Source organism: Anopheles bellator, chromosome 2, assembly GCF_943735745.2.
Source record: "Anopheles bellator chromosome 2, idAnoBellAS_SP24_06.2, whole genome shotgun sequence".
Lineage (NCBI taxonomy): Eukaryota > Metazoa > Arthropoda > Insecta > Diptera > Culicidae > Anopheles > Anopheles bellator.
The window spans coordinates 57803809-57818860 of NC_071286.1; the positions used below are offsets into that span (position 1 = coordinate 57803809).

Genomic DNA, 15052 nt, shown 5'->3' on the forward strand with positions numbered 1-15052 from the left:
CAGCAGCTTCATCCATCAGCTTTTGAGCAAATTGCCTGGTTCACGCCCCGAGCGAAAACAAAACGCTACCTGTAGTTTCCACTGCCCCCTTTTCCGGAATGCTTTTTCCGGTTCCGGACGTTGATGAGTTTTCCATATTTACCGAAAAAATGAATAAAATTACTCTGCGACACTGGTGACACTCGACAGTGCGCCATACTCCGTCGACCTCCTCCGATGATGGTCTAACGATGTTAACCGCTTGCATTCGTTACTCATTCTGTCACTGAAATTCATTTCAGAAGTTTGTCTGCGCGCGGGAATTGGTCCTGGATGGAGAAATTTCGGGCAATGGCCCCAAAATAAACAATTTGATCTTGTTCAGTCCCCGGAACTAATTAGTGAAGGTAGATTGCGATTTCATGTTCCACTGTTATTGACAGATTAGTACTTCGTTCTCGTTTCGCTTGCGCTTCCCGGTCCACGTACCTGGTGCAGGCATTTTCCTTTGTGAGTGGTTTCGGCACAATCCTCTTTCGCAACGTTCAAGTCCACTGAATTTTTTATTGTATTAGTACAATACGAACAGGGTTTTCGTCTCTCGGAATCTGGACTCCCGTTGACCGCGGCTTATTACTATTTTACATGAGCCTTCATGCCTTCAACAAGAAAGATGCTTTAGTCAACAAATAAACTTCTTAACCACATTACAAACATTTAGTAAAGTCGCACATTATAGAGTACGAAACATAACGTCAATCAAGTCGATTACTCCAGCAGCATGATGATTGGTGCAAGTTTGTGGGAAAATCGATTACGTTTCCTTATTTCAGTTCCAGCCATTTTCCGTACACACAGAGAAAGTAAGTGGTTCTTTCCAGGACGCAACCTTCCTTGGCCGAAAATGGAAGGCAAACGGAAACGTTACTACCACTCGGCAAACTGCTGGATGTGAAGCTGGTGTTGATTTTTGGCCCCACTGTTCGCGGAGCAGTTGCAGCAAAATTAAAGCGGCTCCCAACGATTCTCGCTGCCACTGCAAGTAATCGGCTTTGGCAAATATCCACCTCGCTGTCGCTCGCTCGGAAAGTGGAAGATTATTTTACGATCTGCGCCGGATTTGGATTCGTCGGTGGAGATGCTAATTTAAAATGGAAACTGAAGCGCGTTGACGTTTGCTGTCACTTTGCAAACATTGCTAACGAGATGGAGATTAAGTTAATAACACTTTATTTCTCAAATGGAGGCTTCGGCGGAACCACTTTCAGAGAAAAAAACGAATAGCATCCCAACGTTTAAGATGTGATTTCGGAATTTTCCCTCCATTTTCAGTGCGCTCATTCGCTCTAATTAACGAACCAGTGGCAAAGATAGAAGAAACAATCTTTTTCCAATTACTCGCCGTGACTTTCTCCAGCGTAAAGTTTGTCCCACGGTACATGTTTTACCTTCAGCGGCTGTTTACGCTTCATCCTTACTATCCTTTTTAACCTACTGCCAATCCATTAGCGCCGGCAGAAGGACAAAGTTCGCAAGGTGCTGGATAATAGCTTGACCCATAGCCCAGGCGATACTACTGAGCACTTCATCGGAATCTTGCCCACCCGTGAGGTTGTTTGGCGAAATCGCTGTTCTGGGTGATTCACTTTGAACTGGAGTCGATGCCAAACATTGCTGAATAATTTTAACGAAAATATTGCTGCACAGACACCAGGTTTAAAGGGGTTGAAGCAATTGCAATCGTGTTGCAATTATTCATTACGCTCGTGAAACACTTCAAATAAAAGGAACAAATCAAGTTGTAGCTGCTGCATCTCAGAGCCAGGAATCGTGGAATGATATTGGAACTCGAGTGTGTCTTGGTAATCGTATCGCTTGTTTTTACCGATTCTTGCCTCGAACGCGCCTGACCAAAGGAAGACATCCTTCCTTGGCGCTGGAGGATTCTGGAGTTCAATTGGAAAAAGGGGAAGATGCCACAGCTGCAGATGAAACCAAACGGAAAACTTCGGAAACCATGGTTCGACGTTCTGTAATGGGTTGCGGCGGTTGAAGAGTTTCCTAGACAACTGCAGGCGTACAACTGACCGAGAGATGCTGCATTCGGCTCTGAACGAAAGAAGCCTCTGAGGATGTTTCATTAATTGCAAGAACGCTGCGAAAGTGGTCGCCTTTCAGTTTCAGACCACCGACTTGAGGGTTATCGTTTAATTGCAGAAACCGTTCGTGTGCTTCGTCAGTCCCTCCATCGTCTTGCAGTTGTTGCTTCGAAGCAGAAGACACGTACAGTAAGATGGCTGACCCGCCAACCGAATGCTGACCCGTTTCGCATACGTCCTCCGGTTCTGGGATGGAATGAAATTAAATTACGACCAATGCTTCGTGTCTCGGTCCTCGGTCAGGTGTTCTCGGTCCACTTTAGCACGGTGCGAGCAATTTTCAAATTTCAATTTGCATCTTTTCTACCGTGTTCGACATTTGTGATTTTATTTGCCAGCAGGCTTTATTGCCACACCTGCCGTTGCCATCATGGTTGGGCACGGGAAAAAAGGCATCAAACGCCATAATAATTCCGTTTATCATTCTTAAACGGTTCGGTGCGATTCGTAGCAAACATTTTGCTCGCATCTTGTTGCCCCGCGGGTTCCGGATGGCGCACAGTTTTCCACAGTTACGGTCCACCGCAGCCACCAAGGCTGATACGTTCGAAGCATTCGTCTTTTTAAATAAAATTTATCACCGGTTAAAGTTGTGCCTTGTGTAGATTGTAGGCTTTTCTCGGCTCGCGGCTCGTCACACGGCACGACGGCAGGGCACCCCGTGGATGGAAGATTTATTTCGTTCGATTTTCCTCCTTTGCAAATCGGGAAATCGGGCACAGAAAAACGCTGGTTCCTGGCGCTTGAGCTGTGCTCCGATTGCCTGCGTTCCGAAAGTAGCAAAGTGTGTATGCTATTTCTACGCTGTTTCGGTTGCTTCTTAAGGGAAAAATAATGACCACCAGCGTGGAGGCAAAGTTTTGCGTGTGTAAGCATCAATTTTATTTTATCTTCCGCTGGCACACACATCGTACATAAGCATTTGTAAATGAAATCAAACTTGCATTACGAAACTTTGCTTGCTTCACAGGAAATGTTGTTTGTGCTTCACACAATTTATTTTATCTATGATATCGCAAATTATGATGATTCTATGTGTGGAGCGATTCGTTTTTGTACCACATTTTTCTCTTTCTTCGATGATTTCTTAAGAAACAGATATTCGAAGACAGTCTGAAGATTGGCTTAATGCTACCACCGAATCTCTGTTCATTTTTCATCTGTCCTTTTCATGGTCTGTGTCAATGTGCCGGACTGCCAATCAATCAGCGCGATTCCGCGAACTGAGCGTACCAGAAGGCTCAGCCGTTGCTTTAAAATGTGTGGAGCTTATGAGCAAGCTTTACCAGTCAACGCGTGTGCTCTGACGTAAGCTGCCAGACGTTCATTTTTTCCAAAATTCAATTCAATTCTATTTTGTCAGAAAAAAAACTCGGCGCAGTCCGACAGTTTCTCGGGGAAAGTCTGGCCCGGCAGTCATTCGCCAATCCGACATCAATTGAGAGAGGCATTTTCGCACAACGTGGCGCAAAACGTTCTTTCCGGACGCCGTTGAATGAAATCAATTTCGCGAAAATCTTTTTCTAATGGGTTCTACGCGATTCGCGCCCCCTCGAGTTCTAGGCCACCAGTGTGCCATTTCGTCCTTTGACAAGGTTCTTACTCTTTACGCCCGTTTCCTCTGCTGTGTTGTTACATTTTCTGTGCCGCCTCGTTTGCCCTTCTACAACTGTGTGCAACTGTGTTGCAAAAAACCCGTTTTTGCTTCGTCGAAAAGAATCCTGAAGAATCCTTACCCGTGGGTGGCGGCAGCTCTGTTGAGCAAACTCCTCCCGTTTTCTGCTACACGTTTCATTTAGATCTTCTATCATCCGGTTGTGGGTGTCGGATTGGTCGTCGATGTTATGCCGGAGCGTGGAACCAGAAAATGGCTGCACATTACTCATAGAGCGAGTACAAACTCCATTTCGGGATGAAACGACCCCCCTTTGGTTGTTGTCCTGTGCGGTTAAGGGTTTAAGTTGAGAAAAAAAATCGTGCGATCCTTGAGCCAAACAGTATTCACCTTTGGCACATTTTGTTTTGGTTTTTTGTTGGCCACTTTCGGGTCGGACCATAATCAGATGAGGTGCTTTGTAAATGGTCAAGTAATTGTCAACACAGAAAAACGTATCTTGCATAAATAGGCACGACCACTTTGCTGTTTACTTTTGATTTGTGGTTCTTTTGGTTTTGCTACGAGATTCTATTCAGCTCTAGCCAATTTTGTCGGAGCTTGACAGCGGAATTAGCATGACAAACTATTTTCAGCCACACTGACAGGTTGTGTCCATTATCCTCAGGGACTCCAGGTCGCCAGGATCCAGGTGCTTTCATAACGATATATTTGGCGTAGGTTTAATCGCAGGCCATCAAAGTGATAAATGAGTCTGGCGTACGGTTTGAGATTTGTCGTGAATAACCGGGCCACCATTTATCACCAATAATTACTGGTGGATTAATAGAATGGATGCAGGTTAATGAAGAACTGGTGAAAATAACCCACGATGGCAAATGAATCATCTTGCTGACGAAGCTTCATACGTGTGTTGCAAACTGGTAACTAATAAAATTTGCTTTGCCACATTTCCTAAACTTTTAAGCTTCGTGTTTGCTTAGCGTGCGCGTAAGTGCAAGGTAAGCACATTAAATATTGATAATGTTCTACGGTCGGTGGTGCACATCACGACGGAAGTAATTAAAATTGGATACAAAACCTTCTCGGGTCGCATCAATGGCGAGGTTCCTCCTCTCAGTGTGGCCATTAAAATTAAAGAAGGCAGAAGGTCCTTCCCCTTGAGATAAGTCACTTTAGCTCGGTCACGTTTGTCTTAGTGTGAAATAGTCCCATCCAGGGGCTCGAGTCCCTGTAAGGCGCCTTCGTGACGCACGTCCTAATGCTTTGTGTTTCCTTTTTTATGTGAGGTTATTAATTAAAACGTAAACGAAAAACGCTGAGAGGAATGGTGATGGCTTTTTATATTTGAGTATTTCAGAAACTTTTTTTACTTTGAAACTATACGCCTTATGCTCTATGACATGCAATTGGAATAAATGTCCTTTTATACAAAAATGAACCTTATAAGCTCAAGTATTGTAAGTATTATTGTCTTATTCTACCGTTTTCCTTCGAATGGCTTGGAGTTCAGCTACACTGCTAGGCGTTGGTGACCCAAAAGATTCAATTTAGCTACTGACTACCCATTGCCAAACGGACGTTCCCATCTATTAGCGCCACGTGGACGACGGAACCCGTTTCCAGCAATCCGTGCTATATAAACCGATCCCGCCCGGGGGCACGACTCCGCCATTCGAAGAGGCACTAAAAAAATGAATAAAATTTTATTTAAATTATTTATTATAGCTACGTTTTTATACTGTCGTGTTCCGGCAGCGAGTGCAAACAAAGGATGCAACATAACATTATAAAGCAAGCGAGGTTTTATGGAAGGTCCTTCGCGATAGTGCGCGATACGGCCAATCGTAAAAGCAAATGTTCACATCCTTTACGATTACGGCGCTTCGGTTTTCCGGCTGAGCCCAGCCGTCGGACACCACTTCCGGGTGTTTGCAGAGACAAGACTCGAATGAAATACGAAGCCCGGGGCAACATGGTTGCATTTTTATGCAAGGCGAAACAAAGCTCTCCGAAACCCGAGAAGATGTTGGGTACACACATACTTAGGACCACTCAGCGTAGGCCCACCGCTCCATACTGGGTTAAGTAACGGCCGTCTCGGGCGCTGGAAACTGGAGCAACATCAAAGTGCATAACCTTGGCCGTCGCCGTGGGTGGTTCAGGCGTGCCTGTCACGAACCTTTGGCGAGGGAGGTTGAATGTAACCCAGAAAACTAACGGTAGGCCATGGGGGCAAAGGGACGGGACACTTGGCTCTCCGCAGCATAAAACAGCTATCTGTCTGTTGAAGCCACAGACGATTTGCACGATCATTATGTTGCGCTCACTCCGGTGCGGTGGCGGATGAGACTTGTATTTCACTTCCCACGGCTCCCGAGAATTGGTTCCGCAGTTGAATAGAGGTGGTTGTGATTTTCCACCGGTAACTGCACCGCTGCTGCAGAACGATGTGAGAAAATGTGGAGAATGAAACATGCCAAGTAATGGCACATCGTGATGTCCGCCAAGCGGCGGAATGATTTTGGATGATTTTCCACTCACTTTGCTTCGGTGCCAAATCGATTTAGCCCTTGGAAGTGCCTTACTTTTAAGCCCTGCAACGACGCAAACGCGGTCTAACCGTTGGATAGGTCGAAATTACGAATTACAAATTACTGATTAAAAGCTTGTTAAATTCGTTGGCCCTGTTGGTATAAAATCTAAAGATCGTATTCAAATAGTTTACAGTCTTAAAGCATGAGATTCTAAAGCAAAACTGAAAACAATGTGAATGTTTTCCTGCATTCGTTCTTTGAGCGAAAAGAAATTTTTGCACGTGAAATGATAAAATGTCACAGCGTTTCATGAAAATATAGCAGCGTATCAACCATATCGTCGATGCAAATTTTTCATTTTCCCCGATGATTTCCCATTTTCCTCCGGATCTGCCTTTTTTTCACCACCTGTTTGGGTTTTATCAGTTCCGAAAGTAACTCATACCGTCTTTTGCACTGTACCAGATACAGTTTCCCTTCCGTGCTGTGCAACAAAGCAAAAGCTGGTTACGCTGGAAAAAGGATAACTCCCTAATGAGTGATAAAAGGACCGTTCTTTATGTTTGGTTTTGCCTTTTGCCCTTTTTGCCCTTTTTGCTACCGATAGCACTCGTTTGCCCTATTATTAGGCCAAGTTTTGTGGGAATATATTCATCCACCGAGAATTCTTATGTAGCCCGATCGTGTCTTCAACTGCGATTATTCCTGCTCTTTTCACTTTTCTTTTTCATATTTTTTAAGAGGGTCTGATTATTAAAAATTATTTGTTCCATTCTGAACAGTTTTCGTTGTTGGGATTCTGTATGAAACGACAAATTATTCGTCTATTTACTTCGTAAAAATCAATCAATACTGACATTATAATCCCTGCACTGTGCCAAATTGCAAATTGGATTATTTCGCGAAATGGATGTACGCTGGCTGTCAGCAGGATCCCGTTGGTTCGCAGTCCGTTATGCTGGCTGTTTGGCAGTTCCACACGGTTCACCGGGCGAGCTTCACTTTCGACAGAAGCTTCCACTCGGCAGCAGGGATAAATTAATGAAAAAGCGTAATCCGAAAAATGGGATAAAAAGCTAGGTGGAATTAAAAACCGGACGGATGGCAAATAAGCCATGGCTAATTAATTGAAAAATGTGCAGAAAACGTTCATCCGGTGAGCGGTTCAGTAACGGCACACCGTAGACCAGACCAGATCAATAACATTTTCTTCCGTCGACGACATCAGCATCCAACCAGTTTTAATAAAATCATAAAAAAGGGTCCATTTCACGAACTGCGGAATATATTATATTTTTCGAATGAACTGAAAGTCAACCGAAAAAACCATTCTGTTCAGTCGGAGTCGAGGGATTGTATTTCCTGATCAATTGCAACTGCCGCCTGGGGACAAGGTTGGAGAATGCTTTTTGGCGCATCCAAAGCGGAATTTAGTGCACACGGCCCAACCCAGGATATTCGACGGCAGTAATCAATTGTACAAAAGTGAGACAAAAAAATTCAACCCTACGCACAGAAATACACGATCGATGTCAGAATTTCTCTGTATCTTCGGCCTTTTTTGCCGTCTATCAATGTTGTGCCATGCAGCTATAACGTAAATTATGCGAAGATGTGTTTCAGAGCAAGAGATCAATACTATCTGTTGCACAATGCACTTTAGCATTAGCGAAGTAGAGGGGTCAACACACCAGCCTAACGTTCGTGGCCGGAAGATCGGCAGCTCCGCTTTGCGGTGATGACAAATAGGCCACCGCGATGTGATATCGCTGTCCTTTGTCTGAGTTAAATGCTCCATAAAATTGCACTATTGTTTGCGGTCACGGGTATTCGTCACGGGTGCAATCATTATGGAACTTTGAGAAATGCAGTTGTGCATTCCAATGGTGCCGAGTATAGAATGGTTGTTACAGTCACTCAACGGGTCATCGCAGTTGCAAGCTTTAGTAGGTTAGTTTGATGTTTGACATTTGATAAACTCAGGATCAATGATGCTTAACCATTATTAGTAAATTTACCAAAAGCAGAAAATAGATATTGGAACTTAAATTTATTATAATTGGAACATATATTTTTGATTATAATTATAATGTTATTATAATTAAACAATGTGACTTAATCATAGTGATTATCTAGTACCAAGGATAATGAATCGTGCGAACCAAGCACCGAGAACACATTATCATCATCACATCAAACGCATATAGAAGATGCATCAAATGAAAAGAGACGTACCGAAACCAAACAACGACGGAACATGAGAAGAAATTCGTTCGGATGCGCCCTTACCTTCTTATTGTCTGATGCTGCGGCGTCTCGCCCAACACATACAGTATGGCTTCCACTTCCCCATCCCGATGTAAAACGGTTGACGGACGGACGGAGTACCGAGTAAAATGCAAAGTGCACTGTCGATGCATATTGGTGACACTTCCGAGAGCACTGTATAAACTAATTAATGAAGATTTGCCGACCAATTGGGTTTCGCTGCGATTGTTCTGCTATCCAACTTCAGCCGTGCCGGAATCTGAGGAGCATTATCCGACAGTGCATCTTAATTAAGTTTAACAGAGGATGAAAGTGGATAAATCGTAAGTCCCTCTGGCAGGATCGTTCCGGCTGCATCAAACTCTTGGGTCGAGTGAAGCGAGTAAAATCCCGGACAGCGCCTCTGGTCGTTTGGAATGCTGCTGGAAGTTGGCTGCTGCACGAGCATTGCGTAGAAAACAAATGTTCCTCCATGATGCCGAGCATTATTGGCCGTAGGTTTCAATCATGCCAAGACCTTCGACAATTGGATTTATTCAATCCTACTGCCACGTTCCGTCGTTTGACAGGAAACAACCGAAGAGAACTTTCAAATAAATTTTCATCAAAACAGGGAGCAGGGCGGTTGCCACAGTGTTTTACTTTAGTCTTCTCTAGATCATCTGATTGGCGTAAGTGTTACTTTATATCTATTTAGAAAACTAACAGGTTTCTTGCTGTGCTGCTTGTGGTGCTTCCATGGCCATCGCTTTCAACCTTTTGCAAGCTTTTGCTTGAGGAACAATTTTACGTGCGTTATCTACCATATTTTTGAGTTAAAATAATAGTTACTATGAATGCCATGTTAGTTGGAAAATTTATTTTAAGCAACAATTCGATGTTTTTCAATGCTTTTTCCCATCAAGGGCCAAGTTGCAGCTAATGCTGTGGCGTAGTGTTTGCTGACTGCATCTGAAATATGTTAATTAGGGCTTCACTCTCCCCCAAATGAGGCCTTTATTGTAAGCCACTCTGGTTGAAAGGATGGATTATTGCTTCCGGTTTGCATGCAATTGGTCTTATTTGGAAACCCTCCACTCTGCCACTGGTCGTCCGTTCTGCTCCGTCGGACCCGTCCATCGTTAGGGTATTGGGTGTTGTTCAAAAATTAAATCAAATACCTTCAATTAATGGACCCCCCACAAGCCCCACCGGAGAGTGGTTGCTTTCGCGCCAATTCAAAATTGGCGTTTTGGTGATTTTGGAAATTTAATTTGTTTCATGCCGCTTTCAGCCACACCCTGCCCAGGCATGCCTCCGGATCATTGTCCCACTTTCTAGTGTGGGAACCTGGCCCTGCATTGATCATCGGGCGCTTTAATTCCGTACACGTTTGCCAGGCGCAAATCGCATCGCCTCAGTTGCACGTGGTAGTGGGGAGCGTAAACAATGCAAGGACATAATTAAAGGCGGTGCGAAATGCGATTGCACAAATGGCCCATAACGAGCCGAGTGTTCGGTTGCGGCAACATAATGAGGATTGAATTCGTAAAAGTGAAATCTACATAATCCGGCATGCACCGAATTCTCCTGTGATTGGAACGGAAAGGTGGGATTAGATTTTGCCTATGACTTTGGCGGCCCGCCGTTTAGGTTGAATTCTCGTTCCGTTTTACATGATGAAGCATTGGCGTGTTTTATTCATAAACTACCAAATGGAGTTAAATGATTTTGATCAATCGACGGTGAGATTAACTGCTTCAAAATTGAATCAAACTAACTAGGCATTCCGTTTGATATTTTTGAATATCCTAGCCAAGGCTCTGGGGGCCCCTTTTTTCCAAATTTGATTGTCCTTTAGGATATGTGATTTTTTTTAGTTCGGGCCAACTTTTTCCAAATTTTATTGACCTTTAGGATATGTGAAAAATATTGTTCGATTTGATTAAGTCTAATACCATAAATATTACGTACGTATTTCGAATCTCATTCGTACGGTTGGCAGCATTCCTGATCAAACATTCCGAACAACAATTCACTCGTCATGATATTTCCCGGTCACACCTTACACCCTAAACACCTGTCGGTGATGGTCCCAGGACGCTGTGACCCTGTCACAACGGAGCTCCTCCTATCCCGCAGGAATGAAATTTATTTTATTTTATAAAATTACTATTCGCTACTAGTCGCTCCCGCGACAGGCAAAGCTGCCACCTCGGGGAAGGATAACGGTTCCATCCTTTTATACATACCAATACGCGCCGACACCGACTCGGGACGACGTGACACGTTTCGTCTGCGTGCCATTGTCACCGTCGCTATGATAGGGAAAAAAGTTGTCGTTCCTCCGCCGTTTTCTGTGTGCCAAAGAACGAAATTGATGCGATTCCTGATACAATTGAATTTCTGTTCCTCTCGTCTTGTGCAGTGCACTTTCGTGATCCGATTCAATGAAATGGTGCTACACTGGTGCTCATTGATTTATGCACCGTAGGGACACTCAAAATCGGACCCAAGACCGATTCCTTTCTTGTCTCCTTTACCGGGTCCGGATTACGTTCCGCTGTGTTGCCGTCACAGCGAAATGCTAAGCTTTCAGGACTCCCCGAATGCATGTGCCGTGAGGATGTATCGTGACAATGTTTGTGGCCAAAGTCTTTGTTGCATTCGTTCCGTGTTTGCGTGCATCTGTTTGTGTGTGTTTGTCAAATTAAATTTCCATTCACAGACGAAGAAAATCGGTACACAAATCTTTCGCTCCACTTTCCCAGGGAGCCATGTGCATGAGCCACTTTCCGTAAATCTTTTCCAGCACGCCCAGACACAGGAAGAAGCAAGTCAGGCGCCAGGTCCTGGCGGGTTCTTCTTACCTTGCAACCGCAACTATCGCGCCGGTGCAAACGATACAAAAATTAAACTTCTCTATCGGCACCACTTCCTGCTAGACTTGCCCCAAGCAAAAGGCTTTGTTTTCTTTAATGCCTTCTCCACACCGAAAACAGCATCCTTTTGGGGACGCGACTTAAGCGGTAAACTTTTCGTACCTTCGTTCGTGCACTTTTTTGCATGCCACCAGCTCCCGAACTTGCACGGTCTCTAGTTTCCTGGAAATACACCGGCATGCTGAGGATCATGATCTCGGGTTCCAGGCTTTGCGTTCTTTCCGGCTTTTAGAGTGCGCTCTTAGAGACAAAAGAATCGATCTCGGGTCCCGACAGGATGTGAAGCATTTTCCGAATAGCAACTTTCGTGGTTCGGCTTCTTCGGTCACTCCGTCAACTTTGTGTTGCTCGGTGTGCTGCTACTCGTGAGGAGTGGCACTTGCAGGTGATCCAAAGCTGTGAGTGAAATTCCTTAAACCTAGCACTTGGCACTCCGTGTTCGGTTGCACTGCCCGAAGCAGATAATGGAATAATGGAGTTTTCCAAGGACACACTGTCAAGGCCTCTAGTTGCCGACCTGCCGATGGCGATGTGAGTGAAAAAAGGTTTCTTGCTAATCCTGACGAGAAGCTCGTATGATAAATAATTTATTTATTTGCGTCCGACACCGGTTTCCTGCCATAGACTACTCCTAGGAGACGGGGCGTGATGTGGACAGAATTTATCAGAAACGGGTTCGGATCCCCCCTCGAGGATGCATGTAGTCACTCACTCGGCAACGCACCACAATTGTGGTCTGTACCGCAGCAGGACAAGCTCGAAATGAGCGAAAAACAACCATAAAATTGGCCAACTTTCTCTAGCTAGACCCGCAAGACCTGCAGTGCATCTAGTGGGAGAGACACATAAACACATTTCCTCCCGACCCACGGGACACGCCGGGGGATTCTGGTACGCCACGATGCGGACCACATGCATTTATTACCCATTGAGATTTTTATAGGCCCCCGGTAGTGTTCCTTTAGGTGGAACCGTTTAGTTGAGAGTTTGGTTGCCGAAGTTCAAAACACGGCACTCTGAGGCTACCAAATGTGCGATGGTTTGGTGGAAAATTTGTTTGTGCGCCGAAACTTTGCGCTGAAACACGCTTCTCGTGAGGAATTAGGAGTGACTTTTGTGGTACGATGTGTGATGCATGTGCCCATTGTTGCTCGTAAATATATAATCCGCAACCGCGAACGAAAGTTGAACGTTGTTTAACCGAGCCGGCTCGAATCGAGTTGAGTTGGATATGGCGAGCTGTGGAAGACGTTGTCGGCGATGTCGGCTGCGCTGGTGGACTCACGGACAGAAGGTTCATGCATTTCTGAGTAACATCAGCTGATTTATTTATTTTTTACTCAAAGCGTTTTCAAGCCTTCTGCCGGTCTCGGATCTTCGGATAAGATCCGATGGTTGAGGTGATAGCTTCTACATAACAATGTTTCGCTCCCAATAAGAAGTATCGTTCAACCGTTAAGGAATACATTCACAGCCACAGCACATCCCGATAATTATTGTTAAATACCTTTCACCCAATCAACACTGCGGCATGCTCCGGACCAGCACAAAACCCGATGCCATCCACCAGCATCGGCAGCATCCATAATGCTGTTGATGGCGAAGTATGTGTTCGCATCTCTGCAGAAGCCCTCCGAGCCACCGGGCACCAGTGCATCCAAGGGTCGCTTCGCCAAGTGCGCCAACCAACCGAGTGGCACCAGGTGGCCGTCATTAGCTTTAACGTCTTTTGGAAGAACAGCTTCGGTTCTTTTCCAGGAAGGAAACCGGCCACACCGGTGTACTTTTGCCGGTGGGACGAATGCACGAAAGGCCACAGCCCACAATGGCAACAGTTTTCCAGCATTAACTGAACCACCAACTCATTTCGCCTAATGTGTCGCATTGTGGTGGAAAACAATATTTCTGCCAGTGGCGGCCGCCGGTGCCAATGGTCTAATTATTCCCAGTGCGACAATGTAATTAAGTGCAGCTTACCCAGCGGCCCCCCCTATCGCTGCCACAATGGCGCCATCGGACGTGTTTTCCCGTTGCTCCCGGTCTATGGTTCTTTTTGCTAAGCGAAAGTTTGCTTAATTTTATGTTCTTTTTTTCTTCTTGTTCTCGGAAGATCCCTCGGGCCGTGCAACAGCAGCATCAGCGGCGTGCGGTGGCCCCAGAAGACGATGATCCGATCGTGGACGCCGAGGAGATCGACACTAACTCGAACAACCTGGGCGACAGCGCAGTGGACAGCGCAATGCCCCGGACGTACCGGCCGCAGGAGCTGAAGAAGTGGCGTCCGGCGCCGACGGTCGGCGAAAATTACGGTCGTCCCGGTGAAATGGGTAAGTCACACTCTGCGCGGCGGATGGCGGATTATGCTGTCGAAGCGTTTGAACCCCAAAGGACCAAGGAACCTGCTTCGGAACGAGCGTTTCGCTAACTTTCGGAAATCCCACCAGACCGAATCCGAAAGTCTGCAAGTTTCGGTGCCAATCGGGTTGGCGACTGTCTCGGTGGTTTCTCAAGTTCTTTTCGTCCTGCCGAGAAACGGCCAACACAGAAACACCAGTGAATAGTACTGTCTTCAAGCAGGAGAGACAGACAGAGTGACAGAGAGAAAGAGAGAGAACCCTAGAGGTTCTACTATATTTGGGCGCAAAATATCAATTCAGGCTGTTGCTGTATAGAACGTAGTGTCGTCCTGTTGAAACTAAATGTCGCCCCAGTTTTCAGCTTCAATTTCACTGAAGAACCAATCGGACTAATCTTCTTCATTTTCGAAGAAAATTAGGACCAGACCAAAATCCGTAAAAAAGGCCATCGTTGTGGTTGCACTGGCTTCTCTTGCACGAAGCTGTGGGCTTTCCGAGCTCCAAATACGACCATTCTGCTTAAAGCTTAATATTGTAAGCTTAATGCAACTTTCTGCAAACGAATAGCGTTTCATTTGGTAAATGTCTAACTTTACCTAAATCTGTACAATTTTCAGAATGAAGTTTGACGTTTTCAAAGTCAAGTAATCGATAGTTTAAAATCCAAACCCTTGAACCCAATAAAACCAATGCATTCTCATTTAAGCATTGGCTTACGTCCGATTTATAGTGAACTTCGCTGCACTCCGAGTATTGCGTGTACAATCGAAGCTTTCAACGATTCGGTGATATCAAACAGAGAAAGAATTAGAAGAAGACTTCGCTCTCTTTTTGAACCCGATGGCCGACATCAATAACCGGGTGGATACTGCGCTCCATCGTGACGTGTTGAAGTCATGTCTCTGGGACAAGTTTTCCGATACGCCACAAAACTATTCCAGCCAGTCAGTCAGTGAGCCGCCAATCAGAGCGTCTGGTGCTGGTGTGCCACCTTCTGCCAACCGCCTCTTCGATGTCGTTGTGGTTCAATTTTTCCTTCTTGGGTTGAGGGTCGCGGAAAATCGCCCCGGCGCACACACCGTGGTGCAACGGTGGAGAAAAGTTTTCCCATTAATTTCGACATCCTTTCCTCCCACATGGTATCCCTTTCTCTCTCGCTCTCTCTGTCCGTAGACTTGGGTTCCAACCTCAGCCTGTTGCCCTGGTATTGATGTCG

General features: G+C 45.4%; 1 protein-coding gene across 4 annotated transcripts in view; it reads left to right on the forward strand.

Moving 5' to 3' along the window:
- Window positions 1-15052, forward strand: part of LOC131211871 (polypeptide N-acetylgalactosaminyltransferase 5) — a 74364-nt gene that overhangs the window by 45053 nt on the left and 14259 nt on the right. For all 4 annotated transcript variants that reach the window (XM_058205528.1, XM_058205530.1, XM_058205527.1 and 1 more), the window contains one exon: window positions 13590-13806. In XM_058205528.1, the coding sequence (XP_058061511.1) occupies window positions 13590-13806 (217 nt within the window). The remainder of the gene's footprint in view (window positions 1-13589; window positions 13807-15052) is intronic.